Source organism: Gymnogyps californianus, chromosome 1 (assembly GCF_018139145.2).
Source record: "Gymnogyps californianus isolate 813 chromosome 1, ASM1813914v2, whole genome shotgun sequence".
NCBI lineage: Eukaryota > Metazoa > Chordata > Aves > Accipitriformes > Cathartidae > Gymnogyps > Gymnogyps californianus.
The window spans coordinates 28,592,040-28,614,107 of NC_059471.1; the positions used below are offsets into that span (position 1 = coordinate 28,592,040).

Sequence of the window (22,068 nt, forward strand, 5' to 3'; positions counted from 1 at the left end):
ATTAAAAATATAACAAATCATATTTCAACTTCTTTAAGTTTCAGAAGTCTTTTTGACATAATTATGGTACAGTAAATGTCATTGGACTTTTTTCAACTTACTGGTTTCTAATTAAAGTAAAATGTCAGACTGTTTTTATTTTAATCTAAATGAATTGTGAATTTCTGCTGCTCTCATTGTAGGGTTTATTCTGAAGAAAAAAATGCTGTCCGAAGCATGTGATTGTCTCATTTAAATTCCCAAATTAAAAAATCGATAAAGGCTAATTAGCTTTTACTGAAGTACTTCTGGTAGTAAGAATGTCTTCCATTATGAGTTGTACAGTAATCTATTAAAAACAATCTACTACATATGGGCCTCTAAAGCGTAGGGGTACTTTTATATATATATATATATAAAAAATATACTACTGTTTACTTCTTGTTCAGAATTTGCTGAAGGGACTTCTTGACGTAAATGAAATGGTAGTTAGTAGAGACAACTTAACCACGAGGTGGCACTGTAAGAGCTGTTTTTATTGGGGTGACCATACCTGAAGAGGTACTTCTTATACTTCTTTGCTTTTTAGGGTTTTTTGGAAAGATCCATTCATCACATTTTGCAACTATTGCAAGTTACTTTTAGCCACAGGCGTCCAGGACAGCAGAGTACTAGGCAGTCTGTCAAAGGCTAGCCTTGTCTTTTAAGAGTGTCAAATGTGCGAAGGTGTAGGTACACAGGTAGACACTGTACATCTCCATGGAGCTTTTCATGGGCAAAATGCATAGTGCAAGCGGACCTTAAAAATTCTGTCAGTATGAGAGACAGCACACATCTCAACAGGCTCAGTCAGTTAGTTAATGTGAGGGAGAGGTGGTGTCACTCGACCTCCCCAGGTATTCCATGTGGTGCGTTGCAGTACATTGGGCCATAGCTGGGGATTGCAGAGTCCTTTCTTGTATTGTCTCCTCCAGGCCCTCTTTCACAGCTGCAAAGAATCAGTCACAACTGTGTTCACAACATTTTATAGGATTCTTTATAGATACAGTTTATATTTTCTGTAATAAATATTTCGTTAAATTATGTTACTTTCAAACTTCATAAAACCATTGTTTTGCTTTCTTAACATTTATGAAAAAAAAACCCATCTTCTGTATAAATCCACAGCTGGCCAGTTTAAAATGAATCTGCAAAAAAACCTTTATTTTTCTTCTGACACCTCACTCACAAACAGCAGTACTAGTACTACCAAAGGTGGAACTTGGTAGGTAGGACTTTTCTTCTGCCAAAAAGGCAAAAGTAAACATTACCATGGAAGATGCAGCCCTATGTCTCTCATCATAGATTATCATGCTTAAGTACTTGCTACAGCAGTATTGTCAAAATTGCAGTACTGATGCTTTACATTTTAAATCTCAAGATTTAGTTTATTCCCTTCCAAAAATTTTTGTATACCTTTAGTATATAACAAACTGCTGAGTTTAAAATGTAAAAATTATGTCACAGAAGAACGTAATTTTAAATTGTTGTTGGTTTTATGCATATAAGCACTGCTCTGTGAACTAAACACTTTTCCTCCAAATCACTGCCCTTGCATCTGATAAAGATTGTGATTTGATAGCGTGAAAGTGAGTAAGATAGAGAAGGGCAGGAGTTTAGAAACAAAACTACAAATTCTTGTTTTCTTATATTGACTTATGTCTTGTTAATTTAAGGTGGCAGAAAGATTGCACCATGGATGGACTTTTGGGAACTGCAGTCAGTAGGGATCTGAAATAAACATTTCAGTTTGGTTTTCACTTCCTCGTTCTAACAGAAAAATGGAAAACTGTTTTGTACAAAATACATGGAGTCATAGCTCAAAGCACTGTTCCTCTTCCATTGTCCACTCTGGTTTTCAAAGCTTTTTCTCCACCTCTTTCCTCTCCTCCCAGTGATCATTACTTTACTGGGTTTTTAAAAAATTGAAGCTGGGTTGAAAAGAACCCAAATGTTGTTTTCTTCCCCTAACATGAGTATGTGTAATAACATAGTAGTAAATACTGTGTTTCTAGTGTAAATAATAGCTATTACTGAATTTTTTAAGATGTGGGATTTTGTAATAGTTACACCCTGTTCTACTGAGAGCAAAAGGAAAATTAGTATTTTCTTTGTCTTTTTAAAACAAAATTAACATTATTAAATGCTCTTTTCAAAACTAATAACAAGATCACAAGATCTGTTTTGCTGCTCTATTTTTAAGGATCTCTTATATAGCTGTTTATTGGAGGGGAAGGAAAAAAGCTTAGCTGGTTTCTACAAACACTTGAGATTTTTCACTGCAACGCTGCTACTCCTGGGCTGTGGGTAGTCAGCAGATGCCAGATCTCTCCCACTTTTAATTGCATAGTTTTTGTAAATAATAATTTATTAAAGACTTTTTTCATTAGACTTTTTTTTTTTTAAATTGCAGTTATTTACTCTCTGAGTTAACAAATACAGTGTAGGAAGAAAAAGATTTAAACAGAAATTTCTGGATTCTTTAGTGTGCTTTTTTCCCCCTCTCTCAAATAGTAATGTAGATTGAAAAGAGCAAAACTGAAGGTTCCCTTGGACTTTTTATAGCATAATAGAAACCTAATTGGACTTAACTTGGAACATATTTGAAACAGTATATTATTTTCTTTTGTATTTTGTTCTCCACATCTGTTAATTGTGAATGCAGTACTCATTTAACTTCAGTCAATGAGTAACATGCTTTTTGTTATTATTATTTTTATATCTGTTCAGCTGCTGGGTGTCATTGGTAAGTGACACCATGCTTACTCTTCAGCATTTCTTCAGTTATATTGGAAAAATAAACTGTCACGTGTATTTTCTTTTTCTCCTTTGTAATGTATGTGTTTTGTTCAAAATGCTTACATTTGTGTTCCATGGCTTCCAAAAATTCTGTTTCTAAGCAGATGTAACAGGGATGTTAGCAGTGTTCATTTCCCATCCTTCACTTGCTATCGTGCTTCAGCCCCAACAGCAAGATGGCCTGCTCCAAAAGTGAGCCGTGTGTATGTTCTTGGTACCTCCTCTACTCCCAGACAGCCATTTGAGATTATGCATTCTGGGCTGTAATAGTCCATCCATTAAATATCTAACTAAGACTCATTTGATTAAAACCAGTGAAGAACTATCAAATGAAAATAACTTTTTTGCTACTAGTCATGTGGTAGCCTAGAAGAAGGAGGAAGCATCGTGTTGCAGTGCAATAAGTTGCTTCTTCTGTCAGTCAGCTGGACCACATGTGAACAGGAGTCCTAGACCTGTCAATACATGCTTATATGTACAAAAATGGAAAAGCTGATTTTTCATTTATTTATTTATTTGTGTGGGGTAAGGGAATGGGAGGGTCAAGGAAAAGTTATCTTTAGTATCTGTTTAGAGGAGTCAAGAAAATCAGATGGTTTTGAATGCTTCATAGTAGAAGCATTGAAGCAAGATTTTTAGGACTATAAAAATGATTACTTGTACTAACTGTAAAGTTGAGCTAATAAACTGTGATGAGGTGAACTGTTTTGTTTTACCCATTTTCATGTTTCAATAACAGGTACACGTTGGATGAGTTTGGAACAGCTAGGAGGAGTGCTGTAGTCCGTGGCTTTATAGATGCTCTTACTAGAGGAGGTCTGGGAGGTACTCCCCGCCCTATTGAAATGCACTCCCACGATCCTCTGAGGTACAGTATTAGCATATGTAGTAATCCTTCTTTTGCCTGTTGGCACTTTGAATCCCTGACACCATAAACCACTGATTTACACAGAAATTTCTGTCTTTATTTAGGTATGTAGGAGACATGCTGGCCTGGTTGCATCAAGCTACAGCTTCTGAAAAAGAACACCTAGAAGCTATGTTAAAGCTTGTAACTATTCAAGGTAGTACTAGATTTTAAAACATAAATTGGGAAGTGATAGAAAGTCTGTGATAAGTCAGAAAGTGTGATTAATTTCTTAGGCTGGGCTTCAGTTATGAGAGTCTGAGCTTAGATTTTCTTCGAAATAATTTCAGAATAGCTGGTGGTTGCATTTTGCCAGAAGAAAGCCCTTAACGAAGAAGAGCATTTCAAAATGCGCTCTTTTCATTTTACTGTGCTTATAATAGATTTACACTAAATTTACAAAGGGACGTTTTAGACTAGTTGAGAGTTCAAAAATTGTGTGCAATGTATGTGAATACATACCTCTCTGAAAACATTGTCATAGGGTTGCTTATTGATATGTTGAGGATTCCTGTTACGCCTTGCTCATTTGTTTAGTGAATTTTTAAAATATAATTCCTTCTTCCTATAATTCTCTTCCTTCAGTGCTACAAGTAAAATGGAATTTTCTTCTCTCATGTAACATATCATTATAGGTTTATGGAGGTCGAAGTAGGCCGCTCATAGATATGTGAAGCTTTTTAATATCAAAGCTCTCCTTCATTAGCAGAACTATAGATTCTCATGCTTACTCTTCAGCTCCTTTGCTCTGTTTTAAGTACATTGGACCTATACTTTAAAGACCTTTATGCTGTAGAAGCTGTAGTATGATTTGCCTCCATAGCTTCAGCCAAAGACTTGTTTAATAAATTAAGTATGTGTACTCAGTTGTAACAAAATCATTGTAAGAACTTACATTTGATCTGTATTTGGTGAGCTCTTCAGACTGTACATCTTAATTGGGTCCTGCTCTGGGATTTAAAGTGAATATGCATTCTCATTTTCCTTACTGCTGGAAGTATTAATTGGCTTTCCTAATTAACGGTATATGAGCAAGGAGGCTGTTTAGGAACTGTTGTAAATCAAACTGAAGGAATGTTGTTTTTTAACTATAGTTACAGCGTACTATAGAAGTGAATTTAATATTATTTACTGACAGTATCTCAGGGAGACAGGAAACAGGAAAGCAGGCCTTTATATAAATATAGATCCTGAGTTGGTAGTGGCTAATCAGTGAGTACAGTGTCTATGGTACTGAGAGATTCCAGTTGATTTCCTTGTGCTAATGTACAGTCTTCAGGCGTCTGGTTACGCAGGCTACAGTAGAGATTGAGATAATTTCACTTAGCCATTTAAAAAGTGGACATCTTGTTTATTTGCGGTTATAGATAATGACAGAGATTTGCATCTCCAGAGGGCAAATCTTCCCAACAAAAGTTAGATCTAATGTTGGCGTTTCTGGAGACTTCCATCACAACTGTTTGGGTTTTTTTCCATTCCCTATAGAGGGAGCCCAAGCAACTACTATAGATAAGACACCTAACTGGGGGTCTAAAGTTAGGTCAGTCAAATGTTTTAACTTTAATTTCAACTTGAGTAGCATTTTGCAGGTGGAACTGGTTTTATTATTTTAATTCAGGTGTCTCTGTTCTGAGTTCAGATTTCTGTTTAAATTCTCCTATAAGCTCTGTGTAATTTCAGGACTATGGAGAAAGTGGTAAATTGCAGCTACACAAAAACTTCCCTTCTCTTAAAAAAAAAAAAAGCCACATGTATAGCTGTGGGTGAGATAGAGGTGGATTTGGTCCCAGTGGAAGAAAAATTGTGTGAATGCCACATTTTTGGAGAAATGTTCCCATCCCAGTTTTTACTTTAAAGAGAACAAACTATGTAGCCCCTAATCAAGTATTCAAGAATAGCTTTTAAAAAGTTTTAAAATTTTAAGCTTGCCAATGTTAACTGTTTAAAATTAATCTGACCAAAAATGCTATTAAAATTTTAAGCGCTGAAAACTTATTCAGAAAAGTTTAACTATTTTGTGTTGTACTGGACGAGCGTAAAGCATCTGGTTCTCTTCTTTGGAGCTTAGGTATTCTGCTAACAGGAGCCTTCCAGTCTTACAGAGATCTTGCACTTGAAAGGAGGGGAGAATTGCAGGCATTCTGTTTAAGAGATGCAGTAGAAACTCATTTTTCATGGAGTTAGAGGAACCCACTGGAGAGCAGAAGCCAAATGAAGTCCAAGAAAGGTCTCTCCCTTATAGAAGGATACACAGAGAAAAATAGTATGTGGTGTAGCAGGCAGCCAGAAGTGTATCTTCAGTAATGAACTGTTTTCTAAAAGTGATTTTGGCTCTCTAAGAATTGTTTTCTCCATAATTCTTATATGTCAGTGTGGTGTACTAATACTTGCAACTGTTACATAACCCATTGTGCAGGAAGATTTCTTTTTACTGTTTGCTGAATCTAAAATATTCTAATTGGACATGAAAATACATGTGAAGGCACAAGCATGTGATATATTAAGATTGTAATTTCATGTCCTTTGGTATTTGAACTTGTATATTTTTTCAGCTAAAACTTTCATACCCAGCAACTTGTTGTTAAGTCAATCTGGTCTAGATATACTATTGCAAATATGTGCTAGGTGCTTGTTATATTGATGAACAGTAGAAGTGTGACTGTTCCTACTAAAAAAATGTGTAAATTGTTAGGGTGTATCTGGGAGCTAGCTGTTACATAACAGACCATACATCTTGTGGTTGGTAATCTTGCTTTCTTCCTTGATATCAATACTCAAATATATAAATGTATTTTTATTACTTTACCAATTTAGTATGCTGACATTCTTACAGCCACCACACTGAATTCAGTTGTTTCTGCCTATGTGGCTTTTCACATATCTTGGTGTAAAGAGACATTGGCACAGATCTCTGATCTTTTATAATTTTTAGTCTCAGAGGTAATCTCTTTTAGTCTGAAGTAAGATCTGCAAAATATAGCTTCAGGTCACCTGATTTCTATCACATGTCACAGTCAGTTTGTTTACTGTTCATTGCATGGGTCCCATCTGAAGATGAACTTCTGTTGACAAGTTTTAAATTAGAATTAAAGTATTGCTTTCTCCATAAATCTATTCTGAGTTGTTACTGAAGTGAGAGCTTGAAGATCTGTTGCTTTCAGTTTGATTGATTTATGACAGTACTGGTTGCCATGCAACAATTCATTTGTGTTCCATGGTAAGATAGGGCAATATTCTCTTTTGTATAATATAGTTCTGTGAAAGATGAGTTTCAGTTGCTGCTGGGGAGGAAGTGTTTGCTAATGCTGCAGCACACAGCAGTGTGGAGGTACATAGGTGATTTCATTTGTAACAATGCGATGAGTACATCAGTACCGAACCCTGACAGACACGTGTATTTACGGTTCAGACCTTTCAAAATGGTATGTACTGTTGCTCCTTGAGCATCTCACTGGCCTTTTTTTTTCCTGTTTAATTTCATGAAGTGGTAATATTGAGCCTTACTGTGACAGTTTCTTGCTAGATCATTTATCCTTCTCCTTGCTCCTTCTCCCTCAAATCCCCAGGCACTATGTTGTGCTAGGAAGCAATTGCATAGCATAAGGTAATGACTCTCCAGGACTGTTTTGTCATGCAGCTATTTCTTAATGGCTAGAGTTGAAGTTCAGGGGAGGTGTAAACTAGTCTTGTGGAGAAAAGAACATGCAGTTCATAATGCTTTTTATGGAGGAGTAGCTCCTACATTTGTTTATTTGTTTTATAGTCTTGAAGAAAAGAGAATTATATTTGCATAATCTTAGCATGTGTTTGCGTTAACTGTAGGTGTGGAAGAAAATATTCAAGAAGTAGTTGGGCACATCACAGAAGGTGTCTGCAGGCCTCTGAAGGTGAAGTATTTTGTTTTCCTTAGCATTCTGAATATAAAATTTGTTCTGTCATGTTTTGCAGAACCTGTGTCCCCATTTTTACAATGTATTTTCATCACCCTTGGTTAAGAGTTAGATTCTCAACTTTGAGAATCATAAAACCCTTCAAAATTAAAGATTCCATAGTTCATAGATACCTGGTTTAAATAGTCATATAGTGAGAGATACTACGGTACTAAATCTATATCTTGATTTTGTTTTACTTTTCCTAAGTTCAGGAGTGCTTATGTACAAAAATTTAGCTTTAGGATAAGCACAGAGGAATGGCAGTAGGGTTTCAAATGAAAAACCAATTTAATTTACTACCCTGTTTTTCATAGTGACCATTAGCATATGCTTACAGAAGAGTGTATAGGTTATGCAGTTCTGTTATGATACTTCTGTTAAATAGTTTCCTTGCCTGTTTGTGGACGTACTAAGGACTTACTGAGCCATAGCTACTGTCTTTGTATTCAATAGACCTCAATAGATTTTTCTTGCATGAATATGTCAAATTGATATAAAATGTTGGTATTCACAACATGTCCTGCAGGAGGGAACTGCACAGTTTAACTGTATGCTGTGTGAAAAGCCAGCTCTTTTTGTTTTGTTTAATAACTCCAGCTCTTGTATTGAAAGAGACCATGAAAAATTGTTTCCTACTTACCATCTTTATGCTACCCTGATTTACTCTATTTCTGTCACATCCCTCCACAGTTGTCTTTGTTCAAGCTACAGCTTTAGTCAGTTTAGGGGACCCATTTGATAGAAATAATTAGTAATGATCCATCAAATGATTGGCCATCTTATTTATTGGATGTGCTTCACATAAGCACAAAATAAAATAATCAAGGTGATGAAGCTGATACCAATAATTGCCTGACCATGCAGTGTATAAATCAAAGTGTTTTTGAAGTAAAATCTACTGTACTAAATACTGTTACAATAAATTTCTCTTAGGAAGCTGTAGCTATAACAACTGTGTCCAGTTGCCAAATACTTAGTCTCAAATGTTAACAGGTAGAGTCTGAACACTATACGTAAGTTCCTGATAAGAAAGAGATAAGGTCTGAAGAGAGGTAAAAATCAAGAAAATGCCATTTAGAATGTCACAGAATCACAGAAGGGTTGAGGTTGGCAGGGACCTCTGGAGGTCATCTGGTCCAAACTCCCTGCTCAAGCTGGGCCACCTAGAGCCGGTTGCCCAGGACTGTGTCCAGACAGCTTTTGAATATCTCCAGGGACAGAGACTCCACAGCCTCTCTGGGCAACTTCTGCCCGTGCTCGGTCACCCTCACAGTAAAAAAGTGTTTCCTGATGTTCAGACAAAACCTCCTGTGTTTCAGTTTGTGCCTGTTGCCATATAATTATGATCATCCTTCACAGCCTTTAGTTTTTGACCTGTTGAAAAACACCTGTCATATTAGACAAACTGTTATCACAGCTTTTTTCTTTTGAAGATACTTTCCAAGCTTTCTGTGTTCTTCTTGCATGCTTTGGTTCTGTTAATACTGAATGCTGATGTTTGAGTCCAGTATTTCTGTGCATTCCAACAAAGTAATTAGGGATAGAATCAAACCTTTGTGTAAGTCAGAGGGAGTTTTGGTTTTACTCTTGCTTTGAGTACTTGTGATTTGTACAGTTTGGTACAGAATACCTTCCATTTTGATTGCTAAACTCTTTACACTTGTGTGCTTCTGCCACCTGTAGAAATATCCCCTGAAATATTGTCGGTAGTTAGTTACTGTGCTAATAAAAATTAAAAAAACTAAAAGAACAATTAAAGACTTCCCATTGTATTCTGTATTTTAATGGAATGCAACTTACGTTAATTCACTGCCAGTCTAGACTTCCCAATGTAAAATATGCAGTACTTACTGTTTCCCCTGGGGAAATCTTCCATAGCAAAAAAAAGCAGAAAAAAACCCCCCAAACCCCCAAGCAGAAAAGCCTTCATACAATGCAGTTAGGTAATTGCAAGCCATCGTGTTGAGAGGAACAACAAAAATAGACTCAGTTTGGAGGAGTGTTTTCTACAATACATTGTTCTTTCTGAAGATAGTCCACAATAAGAAAAATAACTGCATTAATTTCAGGGAAAACACTCTTTATTGTAGTTATGTGGCACCACAGTATACTGCTTTTCTAGTGGATTTCTGCTGATGTTTGCAAACCTGTCGCTTCGATTTGAGTTGATGCTGAAGTATAAAATAGCCTGATAAAAGCCTAGTCCTAGAATTTCCACAAGCACTTTTAAATACTTACTGTATTATATAAAGTTTTCTTACTGGTCTGTGCCTTTCCATGTGAATGTACAATATGATACAGTTTCCGTACTTTTGAGGAAGGATTATGCTTACATGCCGTACAAGTTGTCCACGTTTCATACTGACAGTTGGTTTGAGTTTTAGGCATTCAAGTGAATCTTGAGTACTCACTAGTGGTAGATCTTACCACAGGTCTCTCATTTCAGATGGAAGTAGGAGAACCCTAAAAAACATTTAAATTAACGTCCTCATCTTTTCCATAGCACTTAAGATGAGTTCAAAACTAACAAGCCTTATGTAACTAGCCTTATGTAGACTTCAGATAGTCTTTTATGGTCAACTGACTATAGGACACATCATAGGATTAAGAAACAGTAAGAGCTGTAAGTCCAGGACTTTCCTGAGCAGGTTGGGATTAGTCACTTGTAAATTTTGGTTCTGTGCAGTGAAGACTTCTGTATGGGAAGCAGCAATGTTTCTTTTCCTGCTTTGTTTTTTTTAATTCTCATTTTTGTTTCCTAACCCTAAAATCTTTTGGGTTTTTTCCCTCTCCTTCTGATTATTCTGTCTTTTTCTATTTCTTAATTCTTTTCTTTATTTTTAGTTATTGTGCTTTTTTTTTTATCAATATTTTGATTTTCCTCTTTTCCCCCTGCCTTTCTTATTCTCTTTTGCTGTACACCTAGACTGTACTCAGTATCCGTGCCCAAACGACTTTTTATGCAACATTGGGGACAAGTATTTGTATATATACCTTTGTATATACATATGCATTGAAGAGCAAAGTTCACCTGAGTGTTGAAATTAACTTTATGCATTGAGCACTGCGAATAAGAGTCAAAAATTATCCTTTGTTTTTGGTCTCTGACTTAGATGCAAAGGGAGAGAGAGGATTGAGGAAGCATAATCTTAGTTCATTCTCCCTGCAGCTGGCTCTGACGAGAAGGCATTGCTGCACATCATGCTTCATTGAACAGCAGACAAATAGCTTGGGAGAGCAGGTGGCCACTGGTGATTTGTGTGTAGCCCTTTCACACATAGGCACGTGGGAGAACAGTGCAGTGATAAGTCACTGTCTATCACTGCTTCATGAGCGCCCAAAGATTGACCCTGCGGCAGCCTTTTATGCGTGGATTGAGACTGTGTGTACCATGGAGACAAGACATCAACTGTCCAACTATAAAGACAGACAGCACTGTTTTGGTCTTTGTAGCCAGTATCTCCTGGTTGAGATAAACAGTCAACGTAGCTGGTCATTAGTTATAAATATATCTAATTAAATACCAGTAGGAGGTATATAATCTCTCCTTTAAGTGAAGGAGAGATTAATCCAGGTGAAATTTTGTCTTTTGGGTAAAATACCTAATACTTTGGATGTTCTGAATTGCTCCATGATGCTAATGATCAACTTGTAGTTTAGGGATTTTGCAGCTTTGCAGCTGTTCTTGCTATTCAGTGCTGGGGAGAATTCCAGTATGTACTGGTACTAATCCATCAAATGATTCCATTATTTTGAAGTTTTCAATAATAAGTTGCAACAAAAATCTGTGGGGAAATGGTTTGGTTTTTTTTTTTTTAAGAATACATACACCTGCTTGTTTTCTACCCACAGGCTTGGCAACCAAGAAGCACTTTGGTTCAAGCAGAATATTATAGTTAACTGGACATTCTCTTTTTAAATTTATTTCTGGTTAAATTTATTTTTCAAAAATCAGACATATATTGCATATAAAATTATAGAGGTTGGCTTTTGAAATGTATGACCTGAAGGATGCTTATATTTCTTTATTCTGCAGGTTAGAATTGAGCAGGTGATTGTTGCCGAGCCAGGAGCAGTTTTACTGTACAAGATTTCTAATCTTCTCAAGTTCTACCACCATACAATCAGGTATGCAAAATTACAAAGTATGTTGAAGATGTCTTTTTTTTACTGTATATATAAAGATTAATATAGTAAAAAGAGTATTTTCATGGCTTAGTTTTTACTCTGTACTATGGAGTCAAGCAGAAATGTGCATGTTACCAAGCAGATGCCATTTATCTGTTGTCATTCCTCAGTTCGTATTGAATCTGCTTTGGAATATAGCATCACTTTGCCACAGAAACTGTTTTTTGTGCTGTGTAGATACAATAGTATACAAAAAAACTACACAAGACATTTAAGATGACAAAGTCAAGTCCCCTTTGAGAAAACGCTAGAATTGAATTATTTTTAGAAATTCAGTTTTCCTTTTCTTCCTTAAACAACTGAGGTTTGATACCATTTTTTCTAATTATGCACTTGCATTTTTCTGTTGGAAAGATGCTTGCCTCATTCCATATCTTGCTGTTGAAAGTGCACCAATCATCTTCCAACCTTCCAGATGCCACCAGGAATACAGAAACTGGAGAAAAGCCAGAACCACTGGTTTTATACATTGTGGCATTTGTAGTAGTTCATATTGGTTAGAAACAACAATAGCAGAAAAATCTTCTTCCACAGCCCTGACCTGAACTGCTGAGAATTTGAGTCACTGATATTACTACTTGAGCTTCTTTTCTGTCTGAAAAGACATTTAGATGTTGGGCAGACTGGGATAAGTGGTTCTTGGGCACCTCCCACTGTATTTAAAGTCCTCAGTTCTGATGGCAGTACAGGTCTATGGTAGAACACATATAAGACCTATTCCTAATTTTATCGTCAAAAAAAGCTGAAATATTTTTGCTGTCATTTTTCTGTCGCCAAAGTTTGTGTTTCCCAGTGGTTATAAAGCTTAGTGCGATTAAAAATGTGATGTTAAAATGGAAGGTCTTAGGCAATCTTATCTGTTGCTTTCTGTCTTGCTAATGATACATTGTTTAAAGACCATTAAAGTACCTTCTGTCAGCTGAATAATTTCCTCTGTATAGGGAAAGTGCACCTGACTAATGAAGGCAAAATGCAATTTGAGAAATGATCTATTAAATGCAACAAGATTATAACCTGAAAATCAAGCTACAAGTTTAAATTAGTCCTATTATGATGCAATGAATTTTTACTGCCATTTTTGTACTTCAAAAGCGCTTTTACTTCAGACAGAAGGTATATCTGTGAGAGGAGCATAGTCATGTAGTGCCATTTAAGGTTTATGCGGTATTCATGCTACGTATAATAGCTTGACACTTGGAATAGCAAGGCATGAGTCCTTGTATGTTTGGAGATGCCTAACATCGCAATGAAGAAAGAAGAGAGATGATACTATGCCTAAAGGACAGTACGACAGAATAGTTATCAACCCTTTTTGTTTATGTAATCTGTTTTCTATAACAGAAGTAGATTTACAGAATAACAAAACAAAAATCCAGTAAATTTTAGAATTCTACTAAAAAGTTTGTGCAAAGCTTTAGATAGCCTGTACTGAGTATCTACTTAATGACATAATTGATAATGCTTGTTCTCACAGTCATCTTATGACTGAATTTCTCAGCTAATATGGAGAACTATTCCCTGATACAGAGTTGTAAATTTTCAACTCTGAAAAAAATTGTATTTTAAATGCTGTCTAAAGTATCTGACCCTGTCATGTTCCCTCCCCTTCAGATTATTTAATTAATCTTAATTTTGTTTTCAGTGGTATTGTAGGAAACAGTGCAGCCACATTGTTGACAACAATTGAAGAAATGCATTTGTTGAGCAAGAAGATATTCTTTAATAGCCTGAGTCTTCATGCAAGTAAACTAATGGACAAGGTTTGTTTCAAAATCATACAGCTTTCATGTTTCAAAACACACTTTAGTTTCCCTTTTGTCTAGTAAGATTATTAGATGAATAGCTGTTTTATATGGCAACTTTTCCTAAACCTGAAGTTTTGTAGTTTCTGTATTTTAGCTATGGAACTACATTAAAAACTTCCTGTCTGTGTTTTAATTCTCTTAATAGTTTTATTTTTGTGAAAATATGGCTAAAATAGTGTTGTTAGCAGTATTTGTTTACAGAGCAGTTTACTTATTTTTAAAATCTGTGAAAAGCAAAAAAATTAGAAAATTTCCCTAAGTGCAAAGTCAGCTGAATGAGCTAGATAATTTGTATTAATGCATCATCAGATCAATAGTTAATTACTCATATGCGTAATTCCTTTCTTGAAGTTATGAAGTATATCCCAAGATGGTAAGCTAAGTAAAAACAAAACTTGGTCTTTTCTGTCTTTTATAAAAATAGTTTTACCACATGAACATTGCTGCCATTAAAAGCAGAATATACATTCGTTATACCAAACAACTGTACCTAAGCCAGCATCACTTTCCTGATATCTTTTCCTCTCCTGTTGATCGCTTTGAATTGTGTTTCAGTGAACTTCCATTGTCCAGTAACTAATACAGGTTTTTTTAATTTCTCCCTGCTGTATTCATATCATGTTGCTGTTGGTGGATCCGCCCATTAAATCTCACCTTTGTAAGATCTAAGCAAAGTCAAAGAAAATTGTTAGGCTACACATCGCTTTCCATTTCCTAGGGATCTGATCTTCATCCAGCATCCCTGTCTGAGATGTGATGAGTTGACTAAGCCCTAAAACCAAGAAGAAATGCCTTTCTTTATTCCTAGGTATTACATAAGCCCAGAGTTCAACAAAGCCCTCACATTACTGTTTTTTCCAGTTTAAAAAAAAAGAAAAGTTTGAAAGTGGAAAACAAACAGTGAAGTTTTGTAAGTGTATTTCTAAATTATTTGTACTTAACCTACAAGAAAAATGCAAAAAATACATGGATTTACAGAAACTATTCTTTGTGCAAAGCCTTGTAGTTCACTAACCATTCAGTGGGATTTTCTGAGTTTGGTGAGTGTTGTTCTGTGGTCTCAAAGTAGATTTCACATTCTGCACGGCTTGCGTCTGATCCCAATTTCCTGTCTTTCTGCAAGGGCTGAGGAATGACTTTCTCAAAGGAACAGTTGTTCCTCCTCATCTTCCCTTCCGTATATCCCAGTGGCTCCTTTCAGTGGTTTCATTCGTTCATAGATGACTCCTTAGTTGCTACCACCCACAGTCCATACTACCAAAGTCCACTTAGTACATTGTTTGTTGTCATGGGGTATTTCCATTTGAATGCAGTGTCATCAGAATAGTAGTTCCTCTGCTACTAATGCTTCTTCAAGGGTCAGTTAAAGCTTGAGTTCATAAAATGTACAGTGGACAGGGACAGTATGAATTTACCAAAAAAAAAAAAAAAAAAAAAGCTTATGGCTTGCTGTGGGCATACGCTAGCTGTATATGAATTCCTCAGAACGTTTTATTTCCTAATACGTAAGCTAAAAGAAAATATCTGTGTACTTTTTCCTTTTATGAAGAGAAATCAGTGATGGACCTTAGCAAAAATATATGACTGCTCTTTACTTACAAAGAATGTGCAAACAAAGTAGTGCTTAAGGAATGAAATTTTCTTGGCTTGAAACTGTAAGACAGCTCTGTATTCATCTCTGTTGTATTTAGTTCTGTTGTACTTATCCTGCTGGGTCTTACATCTGTACTCAAACAGGATCCAGAATAATTTTTCTACTCACATAACTCAAAATCTTTGTACTTGTGTTTTGGGTGATATGCTGTTTTCAGTTTGGAGACGAGTAGAATTCAGAAGGAGAAGAAGGAGTGATAAAGGAATTGTGATCCCCCAGTTCGTAGTGTGTGTTCTTTGTATTGTCACTATGGGAAGGTTGTGTAATTGTCTTTGCCCTCTTAGTTCCCCTTCCCTCAGCCCCTAGCCTGGATGTAACTGGCTCTAGATGCTGCCATTGTTTTATAAAGGAGTCGAATTTGGTTTTGCTGATCTTAAATGAAGGCGGTGATTGCACTGCCACCTTCAGTGGCACCTTATTACGAATAATGAATGGCATACCAAGTATACCGTGTAATGTAAAAAGATTATAGTACTGCTCTTTCTCATAAGCACATTTTATAAGGTAAATCTGAAACATTGGAAATTTTACATTGCATATGTGCCCTATGAAGATCTTTCCTCAGGATATAATTGAGGTCAAAAGCTTAAAGAGACTCAGAAGAGGATTAGATATATGAGTAACAAAGGCATCCACCATTATTTATTAATCTCTGCTTCAAGAGTTAACAACGAGGTAACTCTATGGGTGAGGAGTCTTACTGTACTGATGTGTAGTTTTTGTGACTAAGAGTTTAGACAGTCCTTTGAAGCACCTTATGTTATTTCCCTTTATGAGTGGACTACTGAATTGATAGAATGATGTCTTATCTTCTCATGACTGAAATTAGTTTTACTTCACAAAAAATACAAAATTAATAGGCTGAATTACACTCAGAGAAACATTAGTTTCCATGAGATAAAGACCCTATTTTATCATAAATCTAATTCTCCTGTTACTTAGTTTATTGTGTGTTAATATACAGATAACCAGCTTTTATGCCTTTTCATATGTCTTCATTAATTTAGTAATGAATGTCACAATGCTTTTACATTTTGAGGAATCTCAAAGTTGCTTTTTATCATCCATTTTATTAATGTGTGTTCAGACCAAAATTGTATATATGTATTAGTAGGATTCTCTCATATCCCAACCTTTTTTACCACCTTTTTGCTAACTATGTATGCACTGCAACTGCTTCCAGAAATTTTTTTATTTTCAGAGAAGATTACAGCACTGGAAAACAGACCCATTGTGCTTACATAAGTGATTGCAAAGGCTTCGTTGCTGCTCCTGTTATGCACAAAGAGAATACTCACTTGTAAAATTAGTAAATTACTTTTCACTTGGACAATCTGGAAATCATGGTTCCCTATTTCCGCTTATATTTTGCATCTTAAGGCATTGATAAGCCTGTTTCAAAGAATATCAGCTGTCCACTACTTTGATTAAGATATGATTCTTAAGGGAATTTAAATAGCTTTGGAAGTAGATTAAAATACAAATAGGATGTTCTTAAATAGAAAATATTTTTATTTCTATAAACTTAAGTGCCTCTTTTGTTTAGATCATTAGAAAGTGGTGAATATAGCCTATGTGAGTTACACCATTTTAATGATAGTATTCACTCAGTATCGTCAGTTCTTGCTGATTATCTGAAAATCGTAAGCAAGAAATTCTGAATGGAAATCAGTTCTACAATTTTTATTTAATTTAAAGAGAATTTAAGTGTTTTCTTAATTGCTGTTTGTAGCTACAAAATTCCAGAAGACTTAGTCATAATTACCAGTGAATTTGTAACTTGACAGGAGTTTCTTTAGCCCTGTGCAAATTCTCTTGTTCTGTAGTGTGGGCAGAACTGTCTGGAAACACTGGTGTGTTACTGTGTCTTGCTATGGTATGCTTTTTTAATATGTACAGTCAGTCTAGTAGTTCATAGACCAGAATCGTATTTAAGCAAATCTCTCTCTTAAGTATAGGTACTTGGGAACTTTTTTTTAGACAAAGCAGGTTTCATTAAGTATGCTAACTCCTCAAGATCCCTTCCTTTGAATGTGGAGGAATGACAGCATGGTAATTTGACTCTGATGTCCTCGTCACCACGGACAATTTAATTCCCTAGGTTATTGATTATGCTGAGTTGAGCATTGCCTTCAAACTGCCTGGGATTTGATTTCTGAAGTGCGGTGGGAAGCTGAAACTTCAGGCTCTTCTTTCTAGGACAAGAAAATAGCTTCCTCTTCACATCTATTTTTGAGAACAGTCCCATATTACATAAGGATTGTCAGAAGCACAGAGCTGTATGGAAACTTAAAGGCAGTCTTAGATCAGGATTCTCCCTCTTGGTTGTCAAGCCATCAGTGTAAAGGATACAGGGAAGTCCCTGGTTACTTCAGAGTACTTACTGGCTTGCTCAGAAGCACTTTCCTATGAACATCTTTTTTCATTACATCAGAAAATCTCAAGCATCCTGGTTGTAATCTGAAAATAAGGTAGTCACCAGTTCTCACAACTTTAGACTCTTCAGTCTGAGAAACCCTTTTTCTGGTGTTCTCATTCACACTTCTCGGGTAGCTCTTTACCTTCTGAAATCTGTGTAACAGAAATATTCAGCATACAGCCTGAAAGTAAGTCCATTGTTACCAAAGAAAGGCAATGTACAAGGGAATCTCTTTGGCTCCAATACTCCTTGAAACTTGATGTGAAGCTTGGTAACAGAGTCATTGCAAAGCCAGTTTGTTTTCAGGGTTTAAAATGCCATTCACACTCTGAGATTCTCAGGTCATCATAGCGCTCAATGCTGACATCATATAGAAGCTGTGCATCGCCACCCTTCTGTGTCACTGAAGGTTCAGTGCATCAGCTTTTACTGCAAATGCTGTCTCTCCTTTGCATTGTTGTATGAGCTCTTACACTTCAGAGGCAGTGCTGGGCAGTTTTGCCAGTGCTTTCTAGCTCTGGTAACAATTGGTTTGTTCTGGTTCTCGGTTCAACCAGAATGTTTTTTGGCCAGTGCTAGTGTCCCTGTGCTGAAAAATTGTGTTTGTATTTGTTTCTTTTTAGCTTTCTTGGACACAGCCGTGGGTCTAGCAGCCATGCTAGTAAAGCAGTTGAGAACTATAGGTTCAGTCCTTATGTATCCTTTTATGTTTCCTTTGACCCTGTGCAAATAAATCAAATGTTTAGGGATTTGGGATTCTGCTTGTGTTACTTTCTGGATCTAAGAACAGCCTGGTACAGATTACCGTTTTACAGATGATGATAAATCCAGGAAAAAATAGTAAATGAAAATAATTATCAGAACAACAGAAACTGTTCCAATGAAACTGGAAGCAAAGTTCAAAGCACCTAATGCACTGGAGTGGATGGACTGCTCTTTCAGTTCTCTCATATTGAGAGAATTGTCATTTAAAATCATGAGTCCACTGGTGAGGCATTTTAACAAGCCTGTTAGACTCACCTATGCCAGTGTGTTTTATTGAACCAGCTAATAAATTTAGAGAGTGGGAATTTTCAAGCACAACTGTCCTTACTCTGGCTTCAGTAGTACTCCAGAACAATTATTAAAGGAAAGAATAATTACAAACATTGAATTAAATGGAATGAGAGTTACCGTAAGGGTGCTAAAGAGAGATTATGCCAAACTAACCTGTCGTCTGCTGTCTAAGCTGTTAGAAGACTATTAGCACAGTACCCCAAATCAAGCTTTGGGATTGTTATTCCTGGATGCTGTTCTTTTTAGAGTAGATATATGCAAGTTAAATGTTATGATCGCATTATCTGTTAAGTTTTTCAGTGGGAGAAGTATTAAAACATTGCATGGGAATAACTCTAAACTTCTCCCTTGTAATTTGGTTCATGTCAGAACGAAACCTCTTAGGTTTCTGGGAAACCAGATACAGGACAGATGAAATGAGACTGATTGATGGTGTCATCTGAATGCTGTTGTGGTCTGAATAGATCCATGTGAACAAAACAAAGTTAGCAAGAATTTTTCTGTTGTCTTTTCTTTCAAGACCAACTTGATAGCTGAAAAGCATGCCATTAGGCATTCTACTGTGGAACCTGTGGTGATCTCTGTAGGATCCTAATAGGGCTCAAAAGAGCTTAGGACAACTTCTCTGAAGCCTCTCTGGTAGACATGCACTCAAGTTTCTTAGACTGCTGCTGTTCAACTATGGTGAAAATTCTTTCAATTTGTAGATTGAACTTCTGTAGTTGACACTAACCAGTTGTAACTGACAGGATGAAATATCCAGATACCTTTTTACAAGGTTCCACGTCTGTAGTGCTTTGTCTCCACCCTCTGCCAGTGAGGTTTCCAAAAGGACTCTATTAAAAGCTGATTAGGCCATTCAGAAAGCCACCAACCTTTTGTTTGTCACTCTGAGCAGTGCTTTCTCTGAGGAGTTCTGTGTTTTAAATTACCATCTTGTTTTATTTAATACTAGTATCACAGAATTGCAGAATGGATGAGGTCAGCCGGAACCTCTGGAGATCGTCTAGTCCAACCATCTTGCTCAAACAGTGTCAGCTACAGCAGGCTGCCCAGGACTGGTTCCAGTTGCGTTTTGAATGTCTCCAAGGATGGAGACTCCACAACCTCACTGTACAACTGTCTCCAATGTTTGACCAACCTCACAGTAAAAAATTGTTTTCCTGTGTTTCAATCTGTGCCCATTGCCTCTTGACCTGTCACTGGACACCACTGAGAAGAGTCTGTCTCCCTCTTCTGTATCCCTCCCATAAGGTATTTAACACATTGATAACGGCATCCCTGAGCCTTCTCTTCTCCAGGCTGAACACAGCCTCTCCTTGTGTAGGAGATACTCCAGTCCCTTCATGAACTTTGTGGCCTTTTGCTGAACTCGCTCCAGTATGTCCATGTCTTTCTGTACTGTTAACTTTCTAATGTTCAAGTGGGATAGTATATAAATAGTTTTGATTGCTTGCCCAGGCCGTATTTTCAGTATTTGCAGGTGCACATATGAGCTTCTAACAAAGCTGCTCTCCTTAATATCTGCTCCAGTCCTTAATAGAATTAACTGTATTTAATAGAAACAAAAATTGCATATATTTTTTTCCATTTAACCTTCTTTGTAAATGAGAAAGGGAAACAATTAACATACATGCACTCTCTTCTTGATTGTTGATACTCCCTTTTCTTTTTCCTGTATTTTCCTTTGCTGTTTGTTAAATCCTTCAAGACATCCTTTGTGCTACTTGCTCTCATAGACAGAGAAGCCAGCTCTGGATTGTAGGTTTGGAGGAAGATTACTGGCTTAGTAATTATTCCCCACTGGTTGATATGCAGAACTTTAAATGAAGATACGACCTTTTATACTAAACCTTATGGACAACTTTTAGCGTCCATTGTAATTTTAGGAGAATTCGTTTCAGTTTTGTATATTGGATTTTAAAAATTGGGAATTTCTTCTTGTTTTCTTTGAAAGGCTGAACAGCTGGTTGGCCTCATTTCTGCATGACTGAACTGCTGGTTATAACTGATTAGACACTTAATACTGTGTTAGAGTATGTTTTAATGCTGTTGAACTGGCTGCTACAGAACTCTGATAATTTTTTAGTTAGCTCCTGTCTGACTTGCATCTGAAGCAGGTACTTTAAAAGTAGAATTCAGCATGCATTTCAAATCTATTTTTCTGGAAATAGGATCGATTATAATAATCTTTTAGTGCACATAAAACATTCAGGCATCAATTTTTTTTTATTAGAATAGCTATTTAGCTCTCACAAATTAAAGTCGGTAGGTTCCTCTATAAATTATATATGTCTGTTTTTAAATTTTCCTTTTTAATTCTGAAAAAAACCCTAATCTACATTCATGTGCAAAAAGTTAGAACTTTCAAAATGAATATAGCACTGCTTTAATTTTCCTTCCACTTACTGATAATTCTGCCTCTGTTGCAGTAGTCAGGAATTTCAGGCCAACCCCAATAGAATCTAACAACCTAAACCTTTTTTCCTTGCCGTGTTTTCTTCTTCCATAATGTTGTTCCTTACTCCCATCTAGAAGACAGTGGACTTTAAAAGAACAGATTAAATGAAAGATGAAGCTAATTTAGAAGCTTCTGACCATCAGCTACTTCAGGAGACAAAAATTCTGTGCAAAGAAGCCTGAAATTATCATTGCCATGATCTATGTGTGTGTTTGAAGTGAAAACCCCATCAAACTCTAGTCTCAAATTAATGCCAAAATATCCCTGAACACGGTCCAGTTCAGGTCTGAGAACAGTGTGTTCAGGGCACAATCAATACCCCTAATAATAACAAGAATAAACAAGAAGAAAGTCACTCAGTGCTGTAAATTTCAGTGAACTTTACTACTGATCAGCACTGAATAAGTGCCTCTTTCTGAATTACTGTTACTTCATTGCTAGAATATTTGTTCTGTGCTTTCAAGACTGCTTAGGCTGAACAAAACTGTTCTCTGAACCTATTAGATTTAGTTTTCCATTAGTTCCTTGAATTCAGTATGCTATCTCTTGGAAAGTGAGAATAGAGGAACACTTTGTATTCAGAAGGATGCAAAAAAGTTTTTGTTTGATCTGTCTTGGTAACAGTGTGGGGACATGTGCGGGATCTCAAATGTTTCGAAACACACACAGTGTGAAAGCTAGGCCTGGCTCCAAAGAGAGGGTTGTTTCTTCTTTCTCTGGTGGCATGTTCATTAGGTACAGATTCATTTCCAGAAGGCTCTGAAATGCTCCATTCTGAAAATGCCTGTTACGCTCTCCTTGGTTTATTTGGCCATCAGCCTCTGCCCCT

The 22,068-nt window shown here is 36.4% G+C and overlaps 1 protein-coding gene across 1 annotated transcript in view; it reads left to right on the forward strand.

The window, feature by feature from the left end:
• COG6 (component of oligomeric golgi complex 6) overlaps positions 1-22,068 on the forward strand; it is a 60,057-nt gene that overhangs the window by 23,169 nt on the left and 14,820 nt on the right. The window contains exons 9-13 of the mRNA XM_050902270.1: positions 3,557-3,685; positions 3,790-3,881; positions 7,547-7,611; positions 11,693-11,784; positions 13,487-13,604. Coding sequence (XP_050758227.1) covers positions 3,557-3,685; positions 3,790-3,881; positions 7,547-7,611; positions 11,693-11,784; positions 13,487-13,604 — 496 coding nt within the window. The remainder of the gene's footprint in view (positions 1-3,556; positions 3,686-3,789; positions 3,882-7,546; positions 7,612-11,692; positions 11,785-13,486; positions 13,605-22,068) is intronic.